We start from the raw sequence: 25477 nt of genomic DNA, 5'->3' as shown, positions 1-25477 counted from the left end.
TGATTTTTCTTTGAATTTAATGAGTTTACATCAAAAAATTAGGTATTTTACATTTAAGGAATAAAAATCTTTAAAAAAAAATACAAAGAGTGAAAGGATTTTAACCAAGTTTACATTTCTTTTTGCTATAGTTTTTAACAATTCATCTCATCTTATTGCAATGTGCATATGCATTTGCAGCACCCATTACAATCATGAAAACTAAATTTAAGGAAGTACATTGTTACTAATAACCCTCAGAGGAAACTGATTTACTTTCTACTAAAAACTCTATGGTATATAAGCATTACATAATAATGCTATTTAACCACCTTTTGTCATAAGAACCATCACCAAAGTTTTCTGGAAATGAGTCCACATAAGAATTAAATATTTAAAAGGTGAAATGTTCCTTATTTTAACTTTAGCAAGATCTTTCTTTTTCATTGTTAAGAAATACTTAAATAGTTTTAAAGCAAAAGCTGTTAAGAGTAGAGTCTAGATAGCTAAAACTGTACTCCTGAGTTCAAACTTACAGATAGTCTTTTGTAAATAGTTCTCAATAAAATATCCTCCCCTCCCCATCCCCCTGCCCCAAATCTTGTATTGTTTCTTACAAAACTTTGGTCAAGAGTAGAAATATATCCAGGCAGATGTATGTGCCATACAATAGCAAGAACAGTAAAGCCCAACTAATGACTTTGGGTTTTAGAAATAGAAGGCAATTAAAATGTACTCAAAGTTACATTAAGAAAAGCTTTCACAGGGTAATATTGAAACAGTCACAAAGGTTAAGAAAATACTGATATCAAAGTACAAATGATTACAATGTTAAAATAGACAAAAACTACTATATAAGAGCCTCTTTTAAAATTAAAAATAAAGAACACAACACATGAGTCAGGAGTATTTTCCTGTTCTACTCATGAATTTTAGTCTTTATATTCATAGGGTTGGTTATGTTGACATCTAGTAGAGTTTCTTATGACAGCTGATGAGGTTTCATTCCATCTTCAGAGGGTGGTTCTTCCCCAAGGAGCCGCTCAGTTCTGGTCACATCTTGGTCATTGCACAATCTCAAAGTAGTGCAGGATTGCCATGATGTGCTGAGGCATGAAGACATATCCCGTGTACAGGGCCATCCCCACGATGGAAACCAGCATGGAATCTGAGTTGTAGTTAAGGAAACAATTTACATTCTCTTAATTGATTCAAAAGTAAATCCCCCGATTTTTTCAACTGTTTCATGTTGAAGTACCCATTCACTTAATGCTTTCTCATATGTGTCAGAAACGAATATTATAGCCACTAACATTAACTATGCCTGACACCATTCTAAGTTCTGTAGCTCACTTGACCTTCACTATCACCTTCCAAGACAGGCACCTGTTTCTTACTCTCCCTGCTTTACTTCAAAACATCAGAGAGCTTAAAATGAAGAAAGCGACACTGTTCAACCTAAGGAACAGAAATGTATAAGAATAAAATTATATTTAATGACTTCAAAAGGTCTACCACCTTCAACAATAATGTATGAAAAAAAAGAATGTACGATCCAAGAATTTTTAAATTATTTAGACTATTTGGCTAAAAGCCCTGGCTTTTAGAGTCTAAGCCAAGATCAGTCACATACCTAATGACATATAAACTGACAGCATCTACTGCTATTAAACATTTATTATTATTATCACTAAATTTTGCAACATCAAATAAAAGTCATCCTGACCACCTAAACAATAAACATTTGTATTGTGTTCCTTTCTCTTCGTTCCAAAGAAACTGAAATGGCATACATGCAAATCAGCAAGGGGTCCTCTTTTTGGGCCACACAAAATACTGCCAAAAAAATTATGTAAACCCTAAGGGCTTTCTGCTTTGCTGTCATGTAGCCATGTTCAAAGGAATAACCACTTCTGGACTGGGACCACATTTTATTAATCCATTCCTTCACATCCTCTCTCTCTCCTCTGTCCCCGCTCCTAACTTTCAGACCTTTCGACTCTACATACTGGTAGTTCCACAGTGCGTGACATTCTTTCACAAGAAGATAGGGTTTAAATAAATAATGTGCTTACTACCAACTAATATTTGTATAACAGTTCAGTTGACAAACCTCTTTTATATATTATCTCGCTTGACCCTATCAGCTTTCCTGTGAAATGTTCATCATGACCATTACTTCTCAGAGCCTGACCAAACACTAAGTCCAGGGACCCTCAAGAAGTCGTCTCTACAGCCAGAGCACAGACTGAAGCCATCTGACTTAAACCCCCAAACATGAATGAAAGTCTCCCATAATCATTTTTTACATTTACTTTTTAGCCTCCCTTAATCCAGTTCTTTCTAAAACTACCACCTTCTATTTACCCCTTAATTTCTTTAAATACACACACACACACACACACTTACTGCTTCCATATCACTGCCCATCACACAACCATCTAAATTCTACCCCTGCAGGCTAGAGACGCTGTTCTCGGGTCACCAATGGCCACCTATCAAATCCAATGGCTATCTGAACTGACAGTTTTAGTCCTTCCTCTTCAAAACCCTTCCCACTCTGAGCTAAGAAAGTACTTTTCTCTAGGACTCTTCTCCCATCTCTCTCACCATTTTCCTGTGTCACTGGCTCTTTTTCCCTATCTGTCTCTCATATGTAAGATAATTAGAGTGAATTTTGTGCTTTTGTCCCAAACACTCACTCCACCCCTCCACCCAGTATGACAGTCACGCTCTTTAGATGGACCTAACCTATCCCATCTCCAGTCCTGACTGATTGTAACCAATCAGAAAACCCTTCTCTTTGTAACAGTGCTCCCCCCTCAAAACCAATCAACCAGGGCACCTGGGTGGCTCAGTCGTTGAGCGTCTGCCTTCGGCTCAGGTCATGATCCCAGGGTCCTGGGATCGAGTCCCACATCGGGCTCCCTGCTCCGCGGGGAGTCTGCTTCTCCCTCTCCCACTCCCCCTGCTTGTGTTCCTGGTCTCGTGATCTCTCTCTCTCTCTGTCAAATAAATAAATAAAATCTTTAAAAAAAAAAAAAAAAACGATCAACCAGCTCCAAGTTTAGCACTTCTACCGGGAATTAAGGAATACAGATTCTCTCCCTCTCCTTCTGAATATGCAGCTTGCTGATGGAATCCTGGCATCACCAGAGTCACTTTGCCTCCATTGAAAAAAACAAAACTTAGAACAAAACTGACACATGAAGGTGGCAGAACAAAAGTAATCACAGAAAAACGAAACCAGAAACCTCACCCAAACACCTGAAACCCACCCCATCACTGGATTTTCAGATACAGAAGCCAATAAACCTCCTTTACTTGTAAACCAGTTTTAAATTTTTGTTATACTTGTAGCTGAAAGCATTCTAAATGACAAAATGGAATCCCCAATGTTTTGTCTTGGGTCCTGCAAACTCTTGTAGCCTAAACAATGACCTTAATGTTGTTGACGTGAACCCACCTTCTGTACTGCAGACAAGGATTTCCTACAATTTCCTCAACATTTGCACCTATGACATTGCACCTATGACTTTAAATTCAAGAGTCAAAACTGAACTCATTAACTTTCTCCAAAACTACCTCTTTCTAGGAGTCTTATTTTTTCAACTATCTGAAATAGTTGATGTTACTACTGATTCACTATTTGCCTTGTCACTCAATCTAGAAACTTCTTTGATTCCTACTCCACAGATTCAAATTATCTAAGACTTCTCAGTTCTTCCCAACCCCGACAAATGACTTTCCTATCTCATGTTCCCCTACCCTAATCAATGATAAATGAGTGAGGTATTTATCACTCCTTAATTATGTCAAAGCTCCCATCTTAGGCCTCTAGCCACTTTCCATGCCACTCTTTTACTAAAGTGATCCTTTTAAAATACATTAGGCTTCCCAATGCAATAGGACAGCACCAGGAATTCTAAGCCAAACATCCAAGAATTTTCCCAATCTAGTCCAAAGTACCTTAGGTTGGAGACCATAAAAGTAGACAGAAACTGAGAGACTGGGACAGGGATTCTTGTACAAGGGAGTTTTAGCAGAAGAGGAGTAAGTAGAGCAGAACTGAGCAGGGAGAAAAAAGTAAGTAGGTTCAGGGGCTCAGCTCCCACAGGATGCTCTGGAGCCTGAATTATACCACATGTTGATTTTGCTTTGAGGCAAGAGGTCTGACTTTCAGTATCCCTTTATCTGTCAATCATTGGCTGAACTGAGTGAGAAAAACTCACCTAAGTAAGACAGCTGCCTTGGCCAAGGCCAATACTCTGAAGAAGGGGGCAGCTAGATGGGATGAGCAGACAACAGAGACTGGGGGAGAGATACATCAGCTAGCAGAGGGGGTTGAGGTAGAGACCAAGCGTATCACCTACTACACTACTTTCCCGCTGTTAACTTTCAACACTCCAAATAATTCCCCTGACAAACACAACCTACTCAGAGCCATATTAAGTGAGTCTCAGAAAACAATGCTTTTTATTTTCATACTGCTCTGCTTTTGCTTATGGTTTAATAATAATGAGTAAGAATAATAGTAGTAACCATAGCTTTCATTCTGGGAATGTCCAGTGTGTGCCCAGCACTGTGTTAAATCCTTCAGCAAGTTCAAGTAATCCTGAATCTTGAAATCAGAGTAAGCAATAAAGCCAATTCCAAACCAAATCACTCAAATCAAAAATCTGTGTTCTAGCCACTATGCATAATATCTTCCTATATGTGAAAAATCCTATTCCTTCTAATAAAACCCATTCTTAGAGCTTGGTTAGTTATCCTCTCTCATATGAGGCCTTCCCTAGCTTTCATATTTTTCCCATTCTTACCCAGCCTCCTGGCCCTACTGCTCACAAAGCTCTTTATTCATATAATTTGGCCCTTATTACTTGACATTACCTATTTTTTATGTATCTCATAATCTCATCCAGATTATCAACTTCTTGAGCACAGGAACAATGTCTTCTCTTTTTTGTATCTCCAACATCTAAAATAACACATGCTTAATAAATATTTAATGAATGATGAAATTCCTCAAGAAACATTTGATTCTAGCTTCGTTGTGGCACTTTCTACACATTTCACATTACAGTGATGAAAAACTTTATAGTGACTACAGAAAGAAAAACAAAATCCATTTCTGGGCAATATTATATTTTCAGAATGTTTTTAAGGTTTTTTACACTTTTATTTAAGTCTTATAAATGTACACACTGGGGCATCTGGGTGGTTCAGTCAGTTGAGCATCTGACTCTTGATTTTGGCTCAGGTCATGATGTCTGGGTCATGGGATCGAGCCAGAGTCTGCTCTGTGCTCAGTGGGGAGCCTACTGGAGATTCTTTCTCCCTCTCCCTCTGCCCCTCCCCCTCTCTCTACTAAATAAATAAATAAACACTATAATTCTACCTTCCATTCAGGTCATGACCTTGGGGTCCTTAGGATGGAGCCTGCTTCTCCCTCTCCCTTTGCCCCTCCCCCTGCTCGTGCTCTCTCTCTCTCTCTCTCTCAGATAAATAAATAAAATCTTTATAAAAAAATCATAGGGTACTAGAGTTCATGACTTTATATAGCATTATGCTGTGATGCATATATATGTGGAATAAAAGCAGTAGGAAATAAATGATAATAATATAGGCTAAATCAGGATGGTTAGTTGGTGAGGTGAAATGGGGAGAGGAAGAAAGGAGAACTAACTGAGAAGGGGCATAAATGAAGCTTCAAAGGTATTAGTAATGCTTTTCTTCACCTAGTTGGTAGTATATGCACATTCGCTGTATTATCATTTATGGAGTTTTTGTATGCCTGAATATTCAGTAACTTTTTTTTTTAATAAGAACTGTAAAGGAAAATTAAACCACATACAGTACTAGACTAAAAACTGTTTTGTGTGGGGCGCCTGGGTGGCTCAGTTGGTTAAGCGACTGCCTTCGGCTCAGGTCATGATCCTGGAGTCCCGGGATTGAGTCCCGCATCGGGCTCCCTGCTTGGCAGGGAGTCTGCTTTGCCCTCCAACCCTATCCCCTCTCGTGTTCTCTCTCATTCTCTCTCTCTCAAATAAATAAATAAAATCTTTAAAAAAAAAAAAACTGTTTTGTGTGAAGGATTCTCCCCCTTTACAAAATTTGAGTTAGACATCATTGGGTCTAATTTGTTACTAAGAAATAAACAGAAAGTCTCAGCTCTCAGAAACAGAATAAAGAATTCTTGATTCTGGCCAAGATAAACAGAAAATTATTGAAAGTCACTTGAACCTAGATGCAAAAATGCCAATTTATAAGCTGCTCAAAAAAAATATTTAATAAAAAAACTTAACCTAACCTTTTACTCATAGCCACTTACTAAATTTAACTTTCTCCTGTGTCTCTCCAAAAAAATGTTTCTATATTCTGATCCCATTTCTAATTATTTCCAGAATCACAATAATTAAGTAAGCCTCTAACAGTAAGTTTTCTGTACAATTAAATGTCAAAATTATTTCCAAAAATTATCTTAAAGCTCTGAAACATAATATTTAAACCAACTTAACTATACAGTAGGTGAGTAAGTAGACACTGGGACCATGAGGAACTTCTACTAGCCTTAATAATCACCTTTCCAAAAAATGCAAAAAGAAGGCACCTTTTATAAGTAGCTTTCTACAAATGCAATTTAAGCAATGTAGTTGAAATAGCTCCCATGTAACTCAGTTGAATATTCCCTGAGATTATGCTTGGCACCACTTAAAATAGTAGTTTTATTGACACTCTTAGGCACTGGTTTTAATGTGACATTTGCAAGGTTTATCTCCTTAGAAGTGTTCTCACAAACAGAGCTAAACATATACCATTTAGAGTATATACTACCTATAATTTTTTCTGGTACTTGAGTGGATTTCTCAACCCACTGCATTCTTGAACACACCTCTCAAAGTTTCACACACTGGGAAGTACAAGAAATGGGTACTGGGAACACCAGGGCCCTGGTTTGAGTTGTGACTCTGCCAATCCCTGATTGTGTCAAAACTCTCAGATCACCAGTCTCCTTGTCTATAAAATAAGGACACACATCACCTACCCTTCAGGGCTGACATGAGAATTATGAATCAAATCCATTCAGCAACAAAAGGCAATATAATCCTTATTAAAACTATTGTTTGAGGGCTCAGGCATTTAACATCATGACTTAGACAATTGCTTGGGAATTGCTCAAGGTCACCCTACTACTAATTTGTTATTAATTTATAGTACAATTCTGGGACATCACAACCCCTCTGGAACCAAGTTTCTTCTCCATAAAATGAGGCCACTTCCTGCATTAACATTTTCGGATCCCACCTGCATGGAGAGGGCACTTAGGCACCACCTTGCAGTCACCCTTAATGTAATCTCCTGTTTCACACACACAGAGAAAAAAATGCAAACAATCAATGTTTTGTAACACACATATGTTGGAAGGTAATACACAAAATAATAATCGTTCTATCTGCCAAACTCTTACGGTTGTCTGTAATATACATATCAGCAGCTGTACACAAATTAACCAGGATGACATTCTAGAGGGGGCTACATGATTTGAGAAGTATAGAATAAAGTTAGTGAAATCTAGAACAAACAAACAAAAAACCTCAAAAACTAAAAAAAAAAAATTGTTTTGTGTGTTTATAACTACCTCTACCACTGAATTTTTTTTAAAGATTTTATTTATTTTTTTGACAGAGAGAGACACAACATGAGCAGGGGGAGTGAAAGAGGGAGAAGCAGGCTTCCCGCCGAGCAGGGATCCCGACGCGGGGCTCGATCCCAGGACCCTGGGATCATGACCTGAGCCGAAGGCAGACACTTAACAGACTGAGCCACCCAGGCGCCCCTCTACCACTGAATTTTAAGTGCTTAAGAGTGAGAGTGCCTTGGCTCGGCTGCTCCTTTGCTTCCAGCTGTGGTGTGTTGCTAGATAAAGTGGGTACTTCATAAATCATTCAAGAACTGAGCAGATAATGTGCCAAGATATGTGCAGGCACTGAAGATAAATGTTTATTCAAGGACTGAATGAACAATCAGATGTTATTTATAACCTGGATATAACATAAATATTTTATGGGTTCCATGGATTTTTTTTTTTTTAAGATTTTATTTATTTATCAGAGAGAGAGACAGACAGAGTCAGGCAGAGGGAGAAGCAGGCTCCTTGCTGAGCAAGGAGCCCGATGTGGGACTCAATCCCAGGACCCTGGGATCATGACCTGAGCTGAAGGCAGAGGCTTAACCGACTGAGCCACCCAGGCTTCCCTGGTTCCATGGATTTAAAAGCAAATGAATTTAAAAGCAAATGTGAAACCATATATCTGTAAGTTTGCTGTTTCTTTAACAGGGATCCCCAACTAATCATGAGCTGGTAAGTTTCCGGCTAGATAGGAAAAAATAAAAAGATTTCTTTTGCCCATACAAGGGCCATCCCCAACCCTTTCCCCAGCAACTTAAAAAAAAAAAAAAAAAGGTCCTGACAACAAAGAGAGGAAATGCTTTAAAGATAAGTACAGTACTCAGAAGCAAGACCACAGTAACTAACACTTTCTGTCCCAATCAGTAACTGCACTATCACCGCCTACCTTAGTAACCTCCAAAGCAACACTCTGGAGAAATCAAAAGTAGTTTCTCATTGGAAAAAGGCCAGGGACCTTTGTTCCAGCAGGTATGACTTACACCTCTTCACTAATCTAAATAATTTCAATGCTGGGGCACCTGGGTGGCTCTCCCGCTCCCCCTGCTTATGTTCCCTCTCTCACTGTATCTCTGTCAAATAAATTTAGAAAAAAAAATTAATAAATAAATAATTTCAAGCTTTAAGTCTCTGATTGCACTGTTCACTCAAAAAACAAAAGCTAAAACGTCACTTAAAATAATCCAATCTTCTATTCGTCAAATTTCTTTTGTAAAGTCAATTCTGAATGTTACTTTTATCCTTAGAAATACTCAAAAGTTCTGATAAATCTAATTTAAGGAACCATCTTAATAAAAAAAAAGGAAAATCATTTGATAAAGTATTATTATAGGTTGTTTTGTGAAAAGCAATCAAAACCCTAAGTGAAAACAATTGTCAACTACTGAATAAAGCTCTAAAAAGGAAATCTTCCTTACTACTGTGATTTTTTTTCCCTTGACCTCAAAAAACTGGGGATCATCTTAGACAATCCAACACCCAAAAAACAAATAATCCAATTAAAAAATGGGCAGAAGACATGAACAGACATTTCTCCAAAGACATACAGATGGCCAACAGACACATGAAAAGACACTCAAAATCATTCATGATCGGGGAAACACAAATCAAAACTACAACGAGATATCATTTCACACCTGTCAAAATGGCTAAAATCAAAAACACAAGAAACAAGTGTGGGCGAGGATGTGGAGAAACAGGAACACTTGTGCACCGTTGGTGGGAATGCAAACTGGTACAGCCACTGTGGAAGACAGTATGGAGATTCCTCAAAAAGTTAAAAATGGAAGTACCCTATGATACAGTAATTGCACTACGGGGAATTTACCCAAAAAATATAAAAACACTAATTCAAAGGGATATATGCACCCCTACATTTACTGCAGCATCATTTACAATCGCCAAATTCTGGAAGCAGCCCAAGTGTCCATTGACAGATGAACAGATAAAGAAGATGTGGGGTATGTGCATGTGTGTGTATGGACATGTACGTATATATGTGTGTATGCATACACACACACACACACACACATATATAATGGAATATTATTCAGCCATAAAAAAAAGAATGAAATCTAGCCATTTGCAACATGGGTAGAGCTAGAGAGTATAATGCTAAGTGAAATAAGCCAATCAGAGAAAGACAAATACTGTATGATTTCACTCATTGGTGGAATTTAAGAAATCAAACGAGCAAAGGAGAGTAACAAAAAAGGGGAGAGAGACAAACCAAGAAATAGACCCTTAACTACAGAGAGCAAACTGATGGTTACCAGAGAGGAGGTGGGTGGGGGATGGGTGAAATAGGTGATAGGGGTTAACGAGTACATTTATTGGGGCACGTGGGCAGCTCAATCAGTTGGCCAACTCTTGGTTTCAGCTCAGGTCGTGGTCTCAGGGTCATGCGATCAAGTCCCACGTCGGGCTCCATGCTCAGAGCAGAATCTGCTTGGGATTCTCTCTCCCTCCCCCCCACCCCCAATCACACACACTCTCTCTCACTCTCTCTCAATAAATAAACAAAATCTTAAAATGAGTACATTTATCATGATGAGCATTGAGTAATGTGTAGAATTACTGAATCACTATATTGTAGGCCAGAAACTAATGTAACACTGTATGTTAACTATACTCAAATAAAATTAAAAACTTAGTAAAAAAAAAAAAATCATCACCAAGAGAAGTATTAAGAAAGTATATTGTTACCAAACATATCAACTATCTCTTGATACTTAAAATGAAAGCAAGTAGAAGATATTGATACTGTTACAGTCTGTATATATTAACTAATTTGGTATTTGTGGGTCATATTAAAGGACATCACCTCAGCATCAGAAGTTAGTGTTTAGCAAGCAAAACACATTCTCCAGCCTTTCTGTAGTGTGTTGATTATACCAAAGTATAGAAATTCATTTTAGAAGCTACAATTTGATGACAAACTCTTTAAAAGCTAAACAAACAAAAAAGCATGCTGCTGAAACCACTAATGATCATGTTCAACTCCGAACCAGTCCTGGAGCTGGTTTGCAGCTCTGAGTCCAGAGACACCAAGGCTACGTTTCACTGTGCACCTTTATAATTAAAGTGTCTATTAATTTCAGGCAGATTTGAAGCCCCAGGGTCGGGGGAGATGGAGGGGGGAGAATCCCAGCCTGTTCTGAAATCTAATCTGTTCTGCTGTAATACATCTCTGCGACATCAGCTAGCTCACATCATACTAGCTCACACTAGTATAGCATAGGAGCTGCATTGTTTCCTATGGGATTTTTCATAAATTAGGGGAGCCAGATTAGTGGGAGAATTATAATCTTCTTCAAGAAACATCTTTTAGCTCGGTTGCTGCACAGACAGGAATCCTTTGAGCTCTATCTTAAGAAAATTCAGTCAGCATCTGCAGCCAGGCTCCCTCTCCAGAAAGGCACACCTCCTGACCAGCACAGCCCTCCTGCACCTCCTCAATGGCAGCCCACACCATTTGCCCTACCGAAGCATTTCCAGTCAATTCGGTCCAGACATTTTTAATGTCCCCTGAGGCAGCCTCCAGCCTGCCTGCCTGGGCTATCCAAGTTATCCCCCAAGATGCCAATTATTGTTTTGGTTAGTGCTTGGTGACTAAGTTGCACTGATTTTGATGGTCTGCTCTAGCTCTTTTCCCATAAATCCTGTTATTTGGGGATTTTCCAGGCACACATGAGGGCCAGAAGTCTTGTTTTAGTAGTAATTCTACTTTTCATAGCTACTGATCATAAATAATATCTATCATTTCTTAACTACTATTTTTTAAGCATTTCAATTTATGAAAAGAATATATGCTTAAGTAGATCTTCTGGAACATATAGTTTTAATTATTAAATTTGAACATTGGAGTTTTTTTTTTTAAGCCAAGAATCTATCTTATCTTTGCTCCTAAGTACAATAAATGTTACAACACTCAAAGCCTAGGGGGTGGAGTGGGTCACAAAGTCTTTAAGAATGTGAAGTAGTGGGGGCACCTGGGTGGCTCAGTTGGTTAAGCGACTGCCTTCGGCTCAGGTCATGATCCTGGAGTCCCGGGATCGAGTCCCACGTCGGGCTCCCTGCTCGGCGGGGAGTCTGCCTCTCTCTGACCCTCCCCCCTCTCATGCTCTCTATCTCATTCTCTCTCTCTCAAATATATAAATAAAATCTTTAAAAAAAAATTTACCAAAAAAAAGAATGTGAAGTAGTGGAAGGGGCGCCTGGCTGGCTCCTTCTGTAGAGCATGTGACTTCATCAGAGTCACAAATTCAAGCACCACACTGGGCATAGAGCTTACTTAAAAATTAATTAATTAATTAAATATATATATAATGAGCCACAGTCCCCTCTACTGACAAATCACTGGTACCACATGCTGAAACACTGCAGAATCTGTGTGTTCCGTCCCACTGCCAACCTTGTGCGACTTCCCCTGCCCATCCTTTTACAGACCACTCAGTTCTTGTGTAGCATTTTCTTCATCTTCCACCTTTCCTGAAAGCTACTAAAGAAGAAATTAAATATCCTAAGGAGTATAGATAAGGGCTATTCTAACTTTTTCACTTAGCCCACCAAACATCAAGACAGGGTAAAACAGGCTAGAGCAGCTGTCTTTGAACTAAAGCCCATGAGCCTCAGATAGACAAAGAAGACGTTCCAGAAGGTTCGGATGGGGTCAGGGGAAGGGTTTACAGAGCTTCAGCTACCAATATACCCTCTCCTAAAACTGATCTGACAATTACGGTCATCGGCTAGTTTCCCTTCCCAGACCCCGTACAACTTCATTTCTCCCACTTTACTTCCTGAATCTTACAATTATGCATTTCCCCGGGGTATAAAATAACTTCTGGGACAGCAAACAAAGGAATAATAACGAACTTGAGTTGCACTTTATTGCATTCAGGTAATAAACTCCTGGCACAGCTACAAGCCTCACCTATCTATTCATCTAATAACTTAAATTCAGAAGTGAGACACCTTTCCAGCCTGGGTCTGACAGAATGACTCCTACAAAGAAGGATGGCGAGAAGAAGGGCCTTTTGCCATCAGTGAGGTAGTGACCAGAAAATACACTGTCAACAGTTACAAGTGCACTCATGGAATGGGCTTCAAGAAGCATACCCTTCAGGCACTCAAAAAAAATCTGGAAATTAGCCACGAACAAGATGGAACTCCACACGTGCAGACTGAGATCAGGCTCAACAAAGCTGTCTGAGTCAAAGGAGTGAGAAACGTCCCGCAGCATACCCATGTGTGGGGGTCCAGGGAACAGTGAGGATGAAGATTCACCAAACAAGCTTAATACATTGGTTATCTATGTACCTGTTACCACTTACAAAAATCCACAGTCAATATGGATGAGAACTAACCAATGATTGTCAAATCAAGTCATAAATTAAAAAAAAAAAAGGGGGGGGGGGAGACTGGATTAAAAGTGTTTATGTAACAATTTTTTGAGCAGAAAAATGGCACTGAACTTTTCAGGAATTAAGGTTGGCTTTGCCTATTTGGCTTCACAATGAGGGCTGGCTTTGCCAATTAGGCTATGTGATGAACATTTTCTAAGAATTGTACAAGAAAAAACAGCTTTAAGGTTTTAACAAAAATACGCAATAATAAAATACACATAAGCAAAGAGTGAAATCCTTTTAACTGTCTAAATTTACTATGAAATATTTCTGATGTTAACTTAAATGAACAAGATGTTCGCCAACATAACATGCTTTTTGTTCTTGGAGGGGCTACACAAACAAAACGTCTGAGTACCTCTGGGGGGGGGGCTTGCAAGTTTTAATTTCTCAGTTACAATTATTCTTACCTCTGCTTCCCCCCCCACCTTCATCCCTCCCTTGTAACAGAGACTGCATTCATTTCTACAAAAGGAAGTTCAAAAGGAAATGGCATGAAATATAGAAGACTGAAGATTATTGAGGAGAAATTATTTTTTTTCTTAAGTTTGAAGGCAATGTTCAGGTTATTTCAACATTATTCTGAAATCATATTTGTTAAGCTGATTTGCTAAGAATATTTTTCTAGAAGTAACTTTCTCTGATATTAGGAATTTTGCCGAATCATCAAACCACATGCTGATTTTTACTGGAACTCTATTTAAAGTGTCAAAGAATTCTGTATGTACATTTTCTTCAAGAGGCACTCATTAAGAAGAAAGTTCTAGTGGAAGACTGGTGAAATGGAGTTTTTATGGTAATCCTTCTACTGAAGAGCTCAGAGGAAGCTCTGCCAAAGACAGAGAAAGTGATCTAAAGGTCCCCACCCCCCCACTCCCCCAAACCCCCGGGCCAAAATATAGGGTTCTTATTAGTCAATTTTGTTTTGTTTGTTGTGTTTATTTACAAAAATATGTTACATAGGAAATACACAGAAAGAGATACTAACTTAATTATTAATACCTCCAGAAGTGGCATAGCAAAATATATTCCTCAAACACCTCTCTACTGCCTTATAAAAACTCTGGTTTCGCCAAACCGGGCACTACTAAACATGGATCAAGAGCCTTTTCCAGGTGTTCACAGATGCTTCAGGAGAGAGGCGCAGGAAACTGGTGACACTGGTTGTCCCGGCGTGGCTGGGGTGGAAAGAAGACTTTGACCAGCTACCTCTTTGGTGCCTTTTGAGTTTTGAACCATGAGGATGTGTAATCTATTTTTATTTAAGAATTCAGTCTTAAATATTTTAGTATATTGAGATGCAAAGAAAAATTCTCAATTCTAGCTGTGAGCACTTGAGGATACAGCAGAAATCTAAGAAAATTAATTAATTTAGCTGCTACTGAAATAGCATACACCATGAATTTTGTAATGCTCTTGTTTTCATTATCATGCAAAGCCTACCTCAATCCAAAATACCTACCTTTGCTTCTACCCTTGCCTCCGCTCACCACCCTTAAGCTATCCCAAATCTGCAGCCAAAGTAAACTTTTTCAAACTTAAAACCAGATCAGATCACTCCTCTCTCAAAAACCTTCCAAGGGCATCCTTTTCAACTAAGATTAAAAGCCAAGGGGCGCCTGGGTGGCTCAATCGGGTAAGCGTCTGCCTTCAGCTCAGGTCATTAGCTCAGGGTCCTGAGATCGAGCCCCAAATCGGACTCGCAGCTCAGCGAAGTCTTCTTCCCTCTCCCTCAGCCCCTCACCCCCCATGCGCACACACATGCTCTCTCTCTCCCCCTCAAATAAATAAAATTTAAAAAAAAAAAAATCCTCCAGGATCTCACTGACTCTGACCTCATCACCTACTGCTCCAATCATACCTGCCTCAGTGGTGGCCTTCACACATGCCAGGCAGGCTCTGGACTCAGGAACTTTGCACTGGCTGTTCCCTCTGCCAGCTATGCTCTTCCCTCAGATTTCTACCAGGCTAACTCCATCACTTCCTTTATGTTTTACTCAAATATCCCTTCTCAACAGAGCCTCTCCCAATATCCTCTTTAAAAACAGCATTATGTAAAACAGAAAAGTAGGTCAGTGGGATAAGAAATGTGCACTGACCTACTTTTCTGTTTTCCATAATGCTTACCACCTAGCATACTATATAATTCAATTATAAAAGTTCCACAAGGACAAGGATCTTTGTCTCATTTGCTCAGATTTACTGCAAGCACCTAAGCCAGCATCTGGTACCAGGTGTGCACACAGAAGTATCTGGTGAATTAATAAATGGCCCTAACCTGTTTCTTCAACTTTATTTCACACCCAAACTGCCTTGAAGAATCCCTGTTCCAGGCAGTCAGCCTGGCATCCTCATCATCCCAGCACACCTCTGCACCCCAGTCCACACCTTCTTCCCACGGGGGGGGGAACAAAAACAAAACAAAAAAACCAAAACACTCAAATACCTCCCTGAAAGTTCTCTGAGCACTCCCAGTGCCCGTGTTCTTCCTGCCCTGTGTCCCAAGGAAGGCACTTTTTGCCCAGCTCACTCTACTGCAATGACCCCAGGGTGGATCCATCTGAGAACATGTATAAATCCCAATTTTCCCTAAAACCTGGCTCTAATTTCCTTGAAGTCTATCTTCTTGAAAACTTGTTCTAGAACTCAGTATGTTAAAAATGAAAAAAAACAAAACAAAACACTTCCAGGTTGTAATTTTTTTTTTTTCCATTCAAAATGAAAAGAACTTCAAGTCTCATGGAGAAATGTATGTTTTTGTGGCTTATTTTCCTAGTTTATTAAATATTAAAATATCAATGAGAAAATTCTTACTGGATTTGAGTGACTCTACTCAAAAGGTATGAGTACCTCCCCTATCTCCTGAACTCTGAATCCAATGCCTAGGAGATCCTACAGGATCTGATCTTCTCTCCTACTAGGTGGATACCCTCCTTCACTCTGCCCCAGCCACACTGGCCTGTGGGCTATCTGTGAAACAGGACAGACATGCTGGTCAGAAATGCTTTCGGGCATTCATATTTACTGTCCCTTCTGCCTACAATGCTCATTCTCCCGGAATTCTCTCCCTGCTTAAATCTTTCTAAATGCCCTTCCTGACCACTCTAGCTAAAATTGAAAAACACTCATTCTTCCTTACTTCCTATCCTCTTGTTTTATTTTTTTCCGCAACAGCTAAAACAATCTAATAGTCTGTATTTTTAACCTATCTAGTGGCATTAGAATAAATATTTTTATCTGTTTTGTTCAGTCATACCCCCACTATCTAGAATAGTATCTGGCAATTAGGAAGTACCTAATATTTGTGAAATGCAGAATTCAGCAAGCATGCATATTTTACAAATGAGTAGACATAAAAATGCCAATTTTGTTAACATCTGTTAAAATAAATCAAAGAAGTTCTTTCAATCTATAGCATTTTCTACTTCTTAAAATCTGAATTCTAAGAACTGAATTCTGTTCATCAGGAACGGCCAAGTTCCAAAGCTACCCTAAAAGTAGTTTAAAATCAGGTCTCTTTTACCATTCCCCAATACTTCTGCAGTTCCTTTGAAATGACAAATCAATAAACAAACAAATGTTTCTCAAGCACTATCTGTGTCCAGCACTGTGGTCTTAAAATAATTCTTTCCTGGGACACCTGGGTGGCTCAGTCGGTTAAGCGTCTGACTTCAGCTCAGGTCATGATCCCGGGGTCCTGGGATCGAGCCCCGCATGGAGCTCCACACTGAGCTTGAGATTCTCTCTCTCCCTCTCCCTCAGCCTCAGCCCTACCCCACCCCCCACTGGTGTGTGTGTGCACACGTGCTCTCTCTCTCCCCAAAAAAATAAATTTTTTTTAATTTCCTTGAAGAAACAAATAAACATAGACTGTCTTTCAGGGAGAATCTAATTCCTAACAAAAACCAAAAATTGCCTACATTTTGCTTAAAATAAATAGAAGTATAAAATGCCATGGAAACATAAGAAGCCATAGAGAGATAGCAAATATAGCTCAGTGACTACAGAATAAATTTAATTTTTAAAGGTTAATCTCTTACTTATGCTTCAAAGAATCTTTTTTTTTTTTTTTTGAGATTTTATGTATTTATTTGACATAGAGAGACAAAGCGGGAGAAGGAACACAAGCAGGGCGAGTGGGAGAGGGAGAAGCAGGCTTCCCGCTGAGCAGGGAGCCCGATGCGGGGCTCGATCCCAGGACCCTGGGATCATGACCTGAGCCGAAGGCAGTCGCCTAAGGACTGAGCCACCCAAGCGCCCCTGCTTCAAATATCTTAACAAGGTATTTTTCATTTTTCCACACCTCTCCTGAATAGCATGGTTACAATGTTACTCAGTGAGGCACTACAGGGAGTGTCTCACTGGTTACAAAACCTGTCTTGGTTACAAAACCTGGTCTCCTTTCCCACTGATGGCTGCCAGTAGGGAAAGGGGGCTTTAGAAACGTGTTACAACTTCTACTCTGGAGCAAAGAGTTCAATGGATTTCAGTCTGCACAGGTCTGCTGCAGCACTCACTGTAATACTACTCCACTTACTTGATTTCACTTTATTGCTGCCTTCTGTTTTGATCACGTGTCACATCCCCTTTTCCTGCACTATAGAAACCATGTCTGCACATGGAAAAAGTTCAAATACTGGCTGCAAAGCAAAAGCTAATGTATCAGGGCGCCTGGGTGGCTCAGTCGTTAAGCGACTGCCTTCAGCTCAGGTCATGATCCCAGGGTCCTGGGATCGAGCCCCGAATCGGGCTCCCTGCTTGGCGGGAAGCCTGCTTCTCCCACTCCCGCTGCTTGTGTTCCTGCTCTCTCTATCTCTCTCTCTGTCAAATAAATAAATAAATCTTTAAAAAAAAAAAAAGCTAATGTATCATTTCAAATGTGGTAACAGAAAGCAGATGATAAGAGAAAAAAATAGGATATGGGCCCTAGCATGGAAGGATTTACAAAACGGATTTTTAAATCTTGCTGTTCCAAGAACCATTTACAGTGTGCCTGACTTGACACAGATGCATTTCCTTAAAAACATACTGAAAATAATTTTTTTGACTCACAATTTCCTTACTTAATTTCAAAAACCCTCATATTCAACTGGGATTGACCTTTCAATTCACAACAACTGATAATTAACTTGTAGCTATTTGATCTGGAGAAACAGAGAAGCAAATTCAGATGTTCAAGGATCCCCTAGAAAATGTGCAGAAGTAGTTAATAGCGAGCTATCGGTGTTCTCTAAAACAGGGACTTCAATTTATTAAAGGAGTTATAGCAGCGATTACCTTCTTCTAGAGTCTTTCTCTTAGGACCTTCTAACTCAGAGACCATTTCTCAGATAGCCAGACAAATTTTTCTTACATGAAATTTAAGGTTGCTAGCAGTGATAACCATATTCAATGTTATTTTTAAGAAAGTATGTCTCTTTCCCAAAACCATGTAACTAGCCACAAAATTGTTCTATGTGAAGCTTACTAATTATTAACAAATTTATGAAATTCAAACTACTTTGCAGTAATTAAAGCTCCTAATGAGTGGGGGGGAATCCAGCTTTCTCATTCAGTTCCTTCCTCCAAGCTAGAATACAGATTCATCCCAAATAGATGTTTCAAACTATACAATAATAAATGCCTGACTTTAACTCTAGAAGTTGTTAGAATAATATAACAGCTTATAGTAATTTAAGATCGTCTTATGTCAAAAGGATTACATTTCTACCTTGGGTTAATTCAATCATGTGATCCTTGAAATAACTTTTTTTTTTAATCTTAGGTTTAAAACCATAGGATTCTATAGGACCCAATGCTAGTTGGTTGCTGTTCTCACTAGTTTTTTAAAAACTGAAATCACTTGGTCACATAAACCAATGACAAGTCAAAAGCTTCAAAAGGAAAAATCTATAGAAGCACTAAATTTCAGTACATAATTTATTCCTCCATCCCCCCAAAAAAGCCATCATCTAGGTTATTTAAAGGACACTGTTACTATTACTATGTAGTACAGAAAAACCTTAATACCATCGACACTGTAGCATGTATCCACATGCAAACAAAAGCTTTTCAGTGTAACAGATTTAATAGACTGGCAGTGGACTCTACATTCAACTTCTGACATAAAGAGTGTCAATTTAGTGCAACATTGTTTAAATTCACTTTTAAGATGATTTTAACTGAGGGACACCTGGCTGGCTCAGTTGGAAGAGCATGTAGCTCTTGATCTCAGGGTTGTGAGTTTGAGCCCCACGTTGGGTGTAAAGATTACTTAAGTAAATAAATACACATTTTTTTTTAAAAAGAAAAAAGGGGACACCTGAGTGGCTCAGTTGGTTAAGTGTCTGCCTTCAGCTCAGGTCGTAATCCCAGGGTCCTGGAATCAAGCCCCACATCGGGTTCCTTGATCAGCAGGGAGCCTGCTTCTCCCTCCATCTACCATTCCCCCTGCTTGTGCTCAAGCTCTCTCTCTCTCTCTCTCTCTCTCTGACAAATAAATAAAATCTTTGGGACGCTTGGGTGGTTCAGTCCGTTGAGCATCTGCCTTCAGCTCAGGTCATGATCCCAGGGTCCTAGATCGAGTCCCGCCTCGGGCTCCCTGCTCGGCGGGAAGCCTGCTTCTCCCTCTCCCACTCACCCTGCTTGTGTTCCCTCTCTCGCTGTTTCTCTGTCAAATAAATAAATAAAATCTTAAAAAAAAAAAAAAAAAAGACTCTCTCTCAGGTGCCTGGGTGGCTCTAACGCTTAAAGTGTCTGCCTTCAGCTCAGGTCACGATCTCAGGGTCCTGGGATCAAGTACCACATCAAGCTCTCTGCTCAAAGGGGAGTCTGTTTCTCCCTCTCACTCTCCCTTTGTGCGCTCGTTCTCTCTCTCAAATAAATAAGTAAAATCTTTAAAAAAGAAAAAAGTCTCCCTCTCCCTCTGCCCCTCCCCCCTTTAAAAAATATGATTTTAACTGAGTCAAGAATATGTGCTTCTATATTTTAGTATACATTTTAGAAAGATAACTTCATGAGCTCTAACCTATAGAACTGCAACTACAAATAAATGGTGCAGGAATTCAGAACATACTTTACATTCAGACTTTAAAACCAAAATACGAATTATGGTTCTTAAGTTCTGGAAAGCTTTGGAAACAAATAATAAAAATAAATAAATTTCCTTGTAAGCAGCTTAAGATTCCTCCAAAGTGTTGAAACAAAAAACAGCTTTGAGTACAATCTTATGCTAGTTCAATACAAATAAACACACTTATTAATGCTTGGAATGAAATCATCTCAGTCACTCCACCTGAATGCAACAATGCATTTGCAAAGCTGTTCTGAAGCTACTCCAAACTAAACCACATTGAAAAGGAGGCCGTGTAACATACCGTGATGTCAAATCACTGTTGTATACCTAAAACTAAAGTAACACTGGGGCGCCTGGGTGGCTCAGTCGTTAAGTGTCTGCCTTCGCTCAGGTCATGATCTCAGGGTCCTGGGATCGAGCCCCGCATCGAGCCCCGCATCGAGCCCCGCATCGGGCTCCCTGCTCCGCGGGAAGCCTGCTTCTCCCTCTCCCACTCCCCCCTGCTTGTGTTCCCTCTCTCGCTCTCTGTCAAATAAATAAATAAAATCTTAAAAAAAAAAAAAAACTAAAGTAACATTGTGTTAACTACACTTCAATTTAAAGAAAAGGGTGGAGCCTGTATGAAGTAAGCATGTTGTGTGAAATGTTCCATATTGGCCCCCAAATTAAAAAAGAAGAAGAAGAAAGTTACAGCTCATTATTAGTATGTATTCTGCAAGAATAATATCAAGGGATGTCAACACAGACAAATGACACAAACATCACAGACTTCAGAAAGCCTATTTTCACAACCTTGCGTATTAAGTGAGGTTGTTATGAAGTTAGATGAGTTGAGGTACAGGCAAAACGCTAGCACAATTGCTTGGCTCATAGTGAACCTTCAGTATCATTAACAAGTATCTATCAGCTATCTATGAAAACACAGTTTCAAACCCTGTCTATAATTAACCACAAATTCCTTTCTTGGCTCGACTTCTATGGACTGTGAAAACAGCAACTTAATGAATAAAACACAGTCTCTAAACTCCCCATCCCGAAAACCAAAAAGGTACAACAAACTGTTTTCAAAAACTATACTGGGGTGTCACAAACACAAGCTCACATGATTAAAAGTCTGGTAAACCGGTTAGCATTCTCATTAGGACCAGAGTCAGCTAACTCAGGGACAGTTAAAGGTCAAAGGCGTCCCAGCCGGGAACGATCTGCTCCGCTTAACACGGCCCCTGCCTCCCAAAGACCAGGGGACTGAACCAAAGGCAGGCGCGGCCGAAGTGCGAGAGAGGACAAACCTGGTTAGACATCGCCCCAGGGGATTTCCTCCGACAGCAAAGCCGCTTCCACCTCCGCTCCAGCGGCTCACAGGCCCCCTCGGATCTCCAGAGTTCTAGCCCCCCATTCTCCCCACCCGCGGGAGCCCGCCCTCGGCCCGAGACCTCCGCCCGCGTGCCCGCAGCGAAGAGGCGAGTCAGCGCGCGCGCGCCGTGCCTGCAGGGCCGCCCTCAGCCCCAGCCTCCACCCCTCCACCCCCGGCGCCTGGGCCCGGGCTCCCGCTCCCCACCCCGGCCCCCGCGGCCTGGGCAGGATACTGAACACAGTCCGCTCCCAGGGCTCCAGCATGTAGAGCGCCGTGACCAGCAGATACTGGTAGTAGAACCAGGACATTTGTTTCCAGGCCCGCGCCAGCGCCATCCCCGCCGCGCGCCTCCGTCGCTGGGGCCGAGCGTCCGTCTGCCCGGCCGGCCTCCGCTTAGCGTCCTCCAGCCCCCGGCCGCGAGGCCCGCCCGCCCGCCACCGTGCGCCTATTGGCGGGTCCGGCCCGGCGCGTCACCCGTGGGCACGCCCAGCCCCGCGCGCTCCCGGGCAGTCGGCTGCGAGCCCCGCCCGGCCGGCGCTCATTGGCGCTTCCGCGGCCGCGCGGCGCGCCCGCCCGCTCCCCGCTCTCCCCCTCTCCGGGCCGCGCCCACGGGAGCGGGAGGACCTTCCGCGCGAGGGCGCCCCGCCGCGCGCCGCCTCGCCAGGCCGCTGGGGGGCGGGGGTTTAGGCCCCGGTGGGGTCGCGGCGCGGGAGCCGTCCGAGGCCGCCCCGGGGCGGTCGGTACCTGCAGTCGGGCCCAGAAACGCTCGTCGAAGACATATTCGTGGAATATCTGGCATCCTACTGGGCGGGGGGATTGCAGGGGTGAACAGGAACGTAGGAGGTTCCTTACCGAGCGCAGTGTACGATCTAGCGGGGGGACGGGCACTAACCACACGAATGCAAGTCACGCTGCGATCGGTGCAGAGACGGAGAATAAGGTGCTCTGAGGGTGGCGAGGCGAACGTCAGCTAGTCAGGGAGGTCAGGGAAGGCGTCTCTGCAGAAGCGATGCACACATTGCCTCCTTCCTCCTTCCCCCATCCACGGCGCGCGCGCGTGCACGCACACACACAAAAACACACCCACATCGACCGACATACCCACCCCATGCACTCCTTAACCTAAAGACAAGGAGAGATTACCTTAAGTATGTCTATCCGCATACCTCTTTCAGTGGCTATAGGCACCCTGTAGGTGAAAGCCAGGAACAGGACGCTGATCTGGTGGGTTCTGTAGATGACAGGCTGCTTGAGATCCGTCTCTAGGCTGATGATAGCTCCTGGAGAAGCACTTTTAAATGTCCAGATCTTCCCACTGGCAAATGGGCCAGCATTATTGCACTCACCTTCAGGAACAAGATAACCAGCATGTGAAATGACAGTTAAATGGCCTGCTGTTTAAATGTTAAAAAGTTTCTTTTAAATATCCTACTGCTTAAACTTTAAAACTTTCATGGTTGATAACTTTTTATTTATTCATTTAGAAATACCAGCTGCTGTTTATGAGCTAAATATTGGGGACAGCCGGCTAGACTGAGATCTGCCTTCATAAAGTACCCAGTCTACGAAGGATAAGAAGCAAGTTAACCGATTACAGTGAGATGTAGTAAAGGGTATTTTTATGTTATGTGTAGGCTGCCACGAAAGCCCAGAGAAAATCAGATTGGGGGTGTAAAAGACTTCTGGGAAATGGTACTTGAGCTTAGTATTGAAGGAAAAGTAGAAATGGCAGAATGAATGAGTTTAGAGAGGAGAGGGTGAGACGGATATTCCAAGCACAGGCACGTGGAACCACTATAGGAAGGTGTGATGCTTTTAAAGGGCTGGAAGAACTTTCATGTGGCTGAAGCAAAAAGAATTTGTAGTCAGTAGCAGGAGAAGGAGCTGGATAGTAAACAGGGACCATATCCTGAAGGACCTTGTGTAAGAAGCAAAGGAATTTTTACCTGGATATACAAAAGTTAAAAGAGCCAATGGATTAGTAAGATTAAACAAGACTTGGGGGTGGGCAGAAGCCTAGAAGATACTAAGAAAAAGAGGATCGGGTTGGAGACATTACAGAGGTAGAACCTGTAAATGGAGCAACTATAACCCATACTCACTCCAGGTCTCCTTACCCTTAAGAGATCTACGTACATTTGGCCTTCCCATTTCCGAATCTTACTGTGTTGGGCTTCTCTCTGTCCCCATTCCTCTCTGAAGTATTTCTTTTCAGATCTGTTTGGGTATATGCAAGCTTTGGTCCTTTTTCTTCAAGAACTCCAAATACCTCAGCACTTAGTGATGCTCAATTAAGTTTACCCAGGATTGGAAGCATCATCCATAGCTACCCTTCCCTCACTGGGCCAGCTCCCTAATTGCCATTCCTACCACATGGTTCTCCCCAGTGTATGTAGCTCCTCAATCCACGGCCTCTCTTTGGGAGTACAGCCCTACCAAGCCAATCTGCATCCCTCAACTTCCTTGGGAATCTAGGGCACAAAAATTCCTTCATCTTACTATTACTGACAACTGACTAGAAATGGGGAAAAGAGACTAGGATCCCGGATGCTGACAATATTCACAAAGAATCCATGGGAAGAAGCTTGGCTGAAAAGATATGAATTCTGTTAGGATGAGGCTGAGTCTGAGGGACCTGAGGGACATCTAAGTGGAGGTGTCCAGTGGGCATTTAGGCATATGCACCTAGAACTCAGAAGAGAAGCCCGAACAGGAGCTAGAGTCTTGCGAGTTTTCAATAAGCCCCTAGTAATTGCAGCTGTGATTGCAGATAAGTTCACCCAGGGAAAGCACACAGCATGGGAAGAACAGAGTACAGAATAAACCCAGCCACTCAGGCATTTAGGGGATGAGAGTCCAAAGGGAGCCAATAAATGGCACTCAAGTGGAGCCGAGATTTGGTAGCAAAGAGGAGGGACCTATAGGAGAAGCCAAAAAAAGAAGGGACAGCCAGGAGATCAAGTGGCTCAGGGAGGGCAAAAGAAAGGAGGAAGGGAAAGACCAATTTGTTTTGTCCACTTGGGGCTCAATTGATGACTCATTCATTGTGGAATGATAAGGGCAAAAACCGGATTAGAGAGCGAGCGGGGGAAGTCAGAAGAGAAGTGAGCTAATCAGATTTATCTTTGCAGGAAGCTTGCCTGTGAAGAGAAAAAGATAGGATGGTAGCAAGGGTTTTTGTTTGGTTTGATTTTGGTTTGGTTTGATTTTGTTTGGTTTGATTTTCAGATGGGAGAGGTGTGAGCAAGTTTATGGGCTTAAAGATACAGGTGAAGATGGTGAGCTGGGGGATCAGATCTAAAGCTTGAAGAAACTGGAGCCAATAGCTCTTTTCCTGAGAGGGGAAGGAGGGAAAGCTGGGAGTCAGAGGGACATAAACACAAAAGAGTAAGTTAAGGAACTCCCTACTTTGCAGCCTCAGTTTTCTTAGAGAAAAAGAAAGGCCTTTTCTAAAGTAAGGTCCTCTGTTGAGAGTGAGCAAGATATTGAGGTGGAAGGTTTGAAAAAGAAAAAGGAGTGGGAGAAGCTCTCTAAAGCTTCTTAGGGATTGGCAAGCAAAAAAATCATATAATTTTCACCAGCGATCCACAAGGACCCTGATAAAGAACTGGAGAGGATGAATTAGGAGACTTGCTCCAAGGTGGAGTCTTGCTGGCTGAGTACAAGGGAGAAACAAAGAAGCAAGACGGTTGGTGGGGAGGGAACAATCCTAATAGCGGCTGTGAGAATTGGATCAGAGTTCCTCTTAGCTTCAATTGCTTCTCGGCCTCTTGGCTAAGATCAAGTGTAATAGAGTCATACCTAATCTGTAAAGCTACTCTGTCCACTTAGACTTTGAATGTCACTCTTTGTCACAGCTCCTCAGGAGTCTCCTCTCTCCCCACACCCCCAGCTTCCCTGCACCCTCCATTACATTCTCAGGCAATCATTCTTCCCCTATTTTTCCCCTCAAATCCTTTTTGGAATAATAGTATAAAAAAATCTATCAAGCTATCTTC

The 25477-nt window shown here is 41.4% G+C and overlaps 1 protein-coding gene across 1 annotated transcript; it reads right to left on the bottom strand.

Moving 5' to 3' along the window:
* On the bottom strand, positions 1–22282 carry LOC118002813 (serine palmitoyltransferase small subunit A). The gene is made up of 3 exons (XM_034993413.1): positions 22224–22282; positions 21712–21924; positions 1–1147 (listed from the first exon to the last, which is right to left on the bottom strand). The coding sequence occupies exons 1-3, from the start codon at positions 22276–22278 to the stop codon at positions 1044–1046; spliced, it is 372 nt and encodes a 123-aa protein (XP_034849304.1). The 5' UTR covers positions 22279–22282; the 3' UTR covers positions 1–1043.
* Between the last annotated feature and the right edge of the window lie 3195 nt (positions 22283–25477).

The sequence above is a fragment of the Mirounga leonina genome, unplaced genomic scaffold (genome assembly GCF_011800145.1).
Source record: "Mirounga leonina isolate KUSES-001 unplaced genomic scaffold, KU_Mleo_1.0 Mir_83, whole genome shotgun sequence".
Lineage (NCBI taxonomy): Eukaryota > Metazoa > Chordata > Mammalia > Carnivora > Phocidae > Mirounga > Mirounga leonina.
Note: the sequence above shows the minus strand (reverse complement) of the source record. Positions and strands in the feature narration are given on the sequence as shown.

Excerpts from the sequence above, each read along its gene's own strand:
- LOC118002813 (XM_034993413.1), bottom strand. The coding sequence starts at position 22,278 with ATGCCAGATATTCCACGAATATGTCTTCGACGAGCGTTTCTGGGCCCG. Across the intron at positions 21,925-22,223 it reads GTTTCTGGGCCCGACTGCAG|GCGCACGGTGGCGGGCGGGC; the intron begins GTACCGACCGCC and ends ACCCGCCAATAG. Across the intron at positions 1,148-21,711 it reads CTGGGAGCGGACTGTGTTCA|ATTCCATGCTGGTTTCCATC; the intron begins GTATCCTGCCCA and ends ACTACAACTCAG.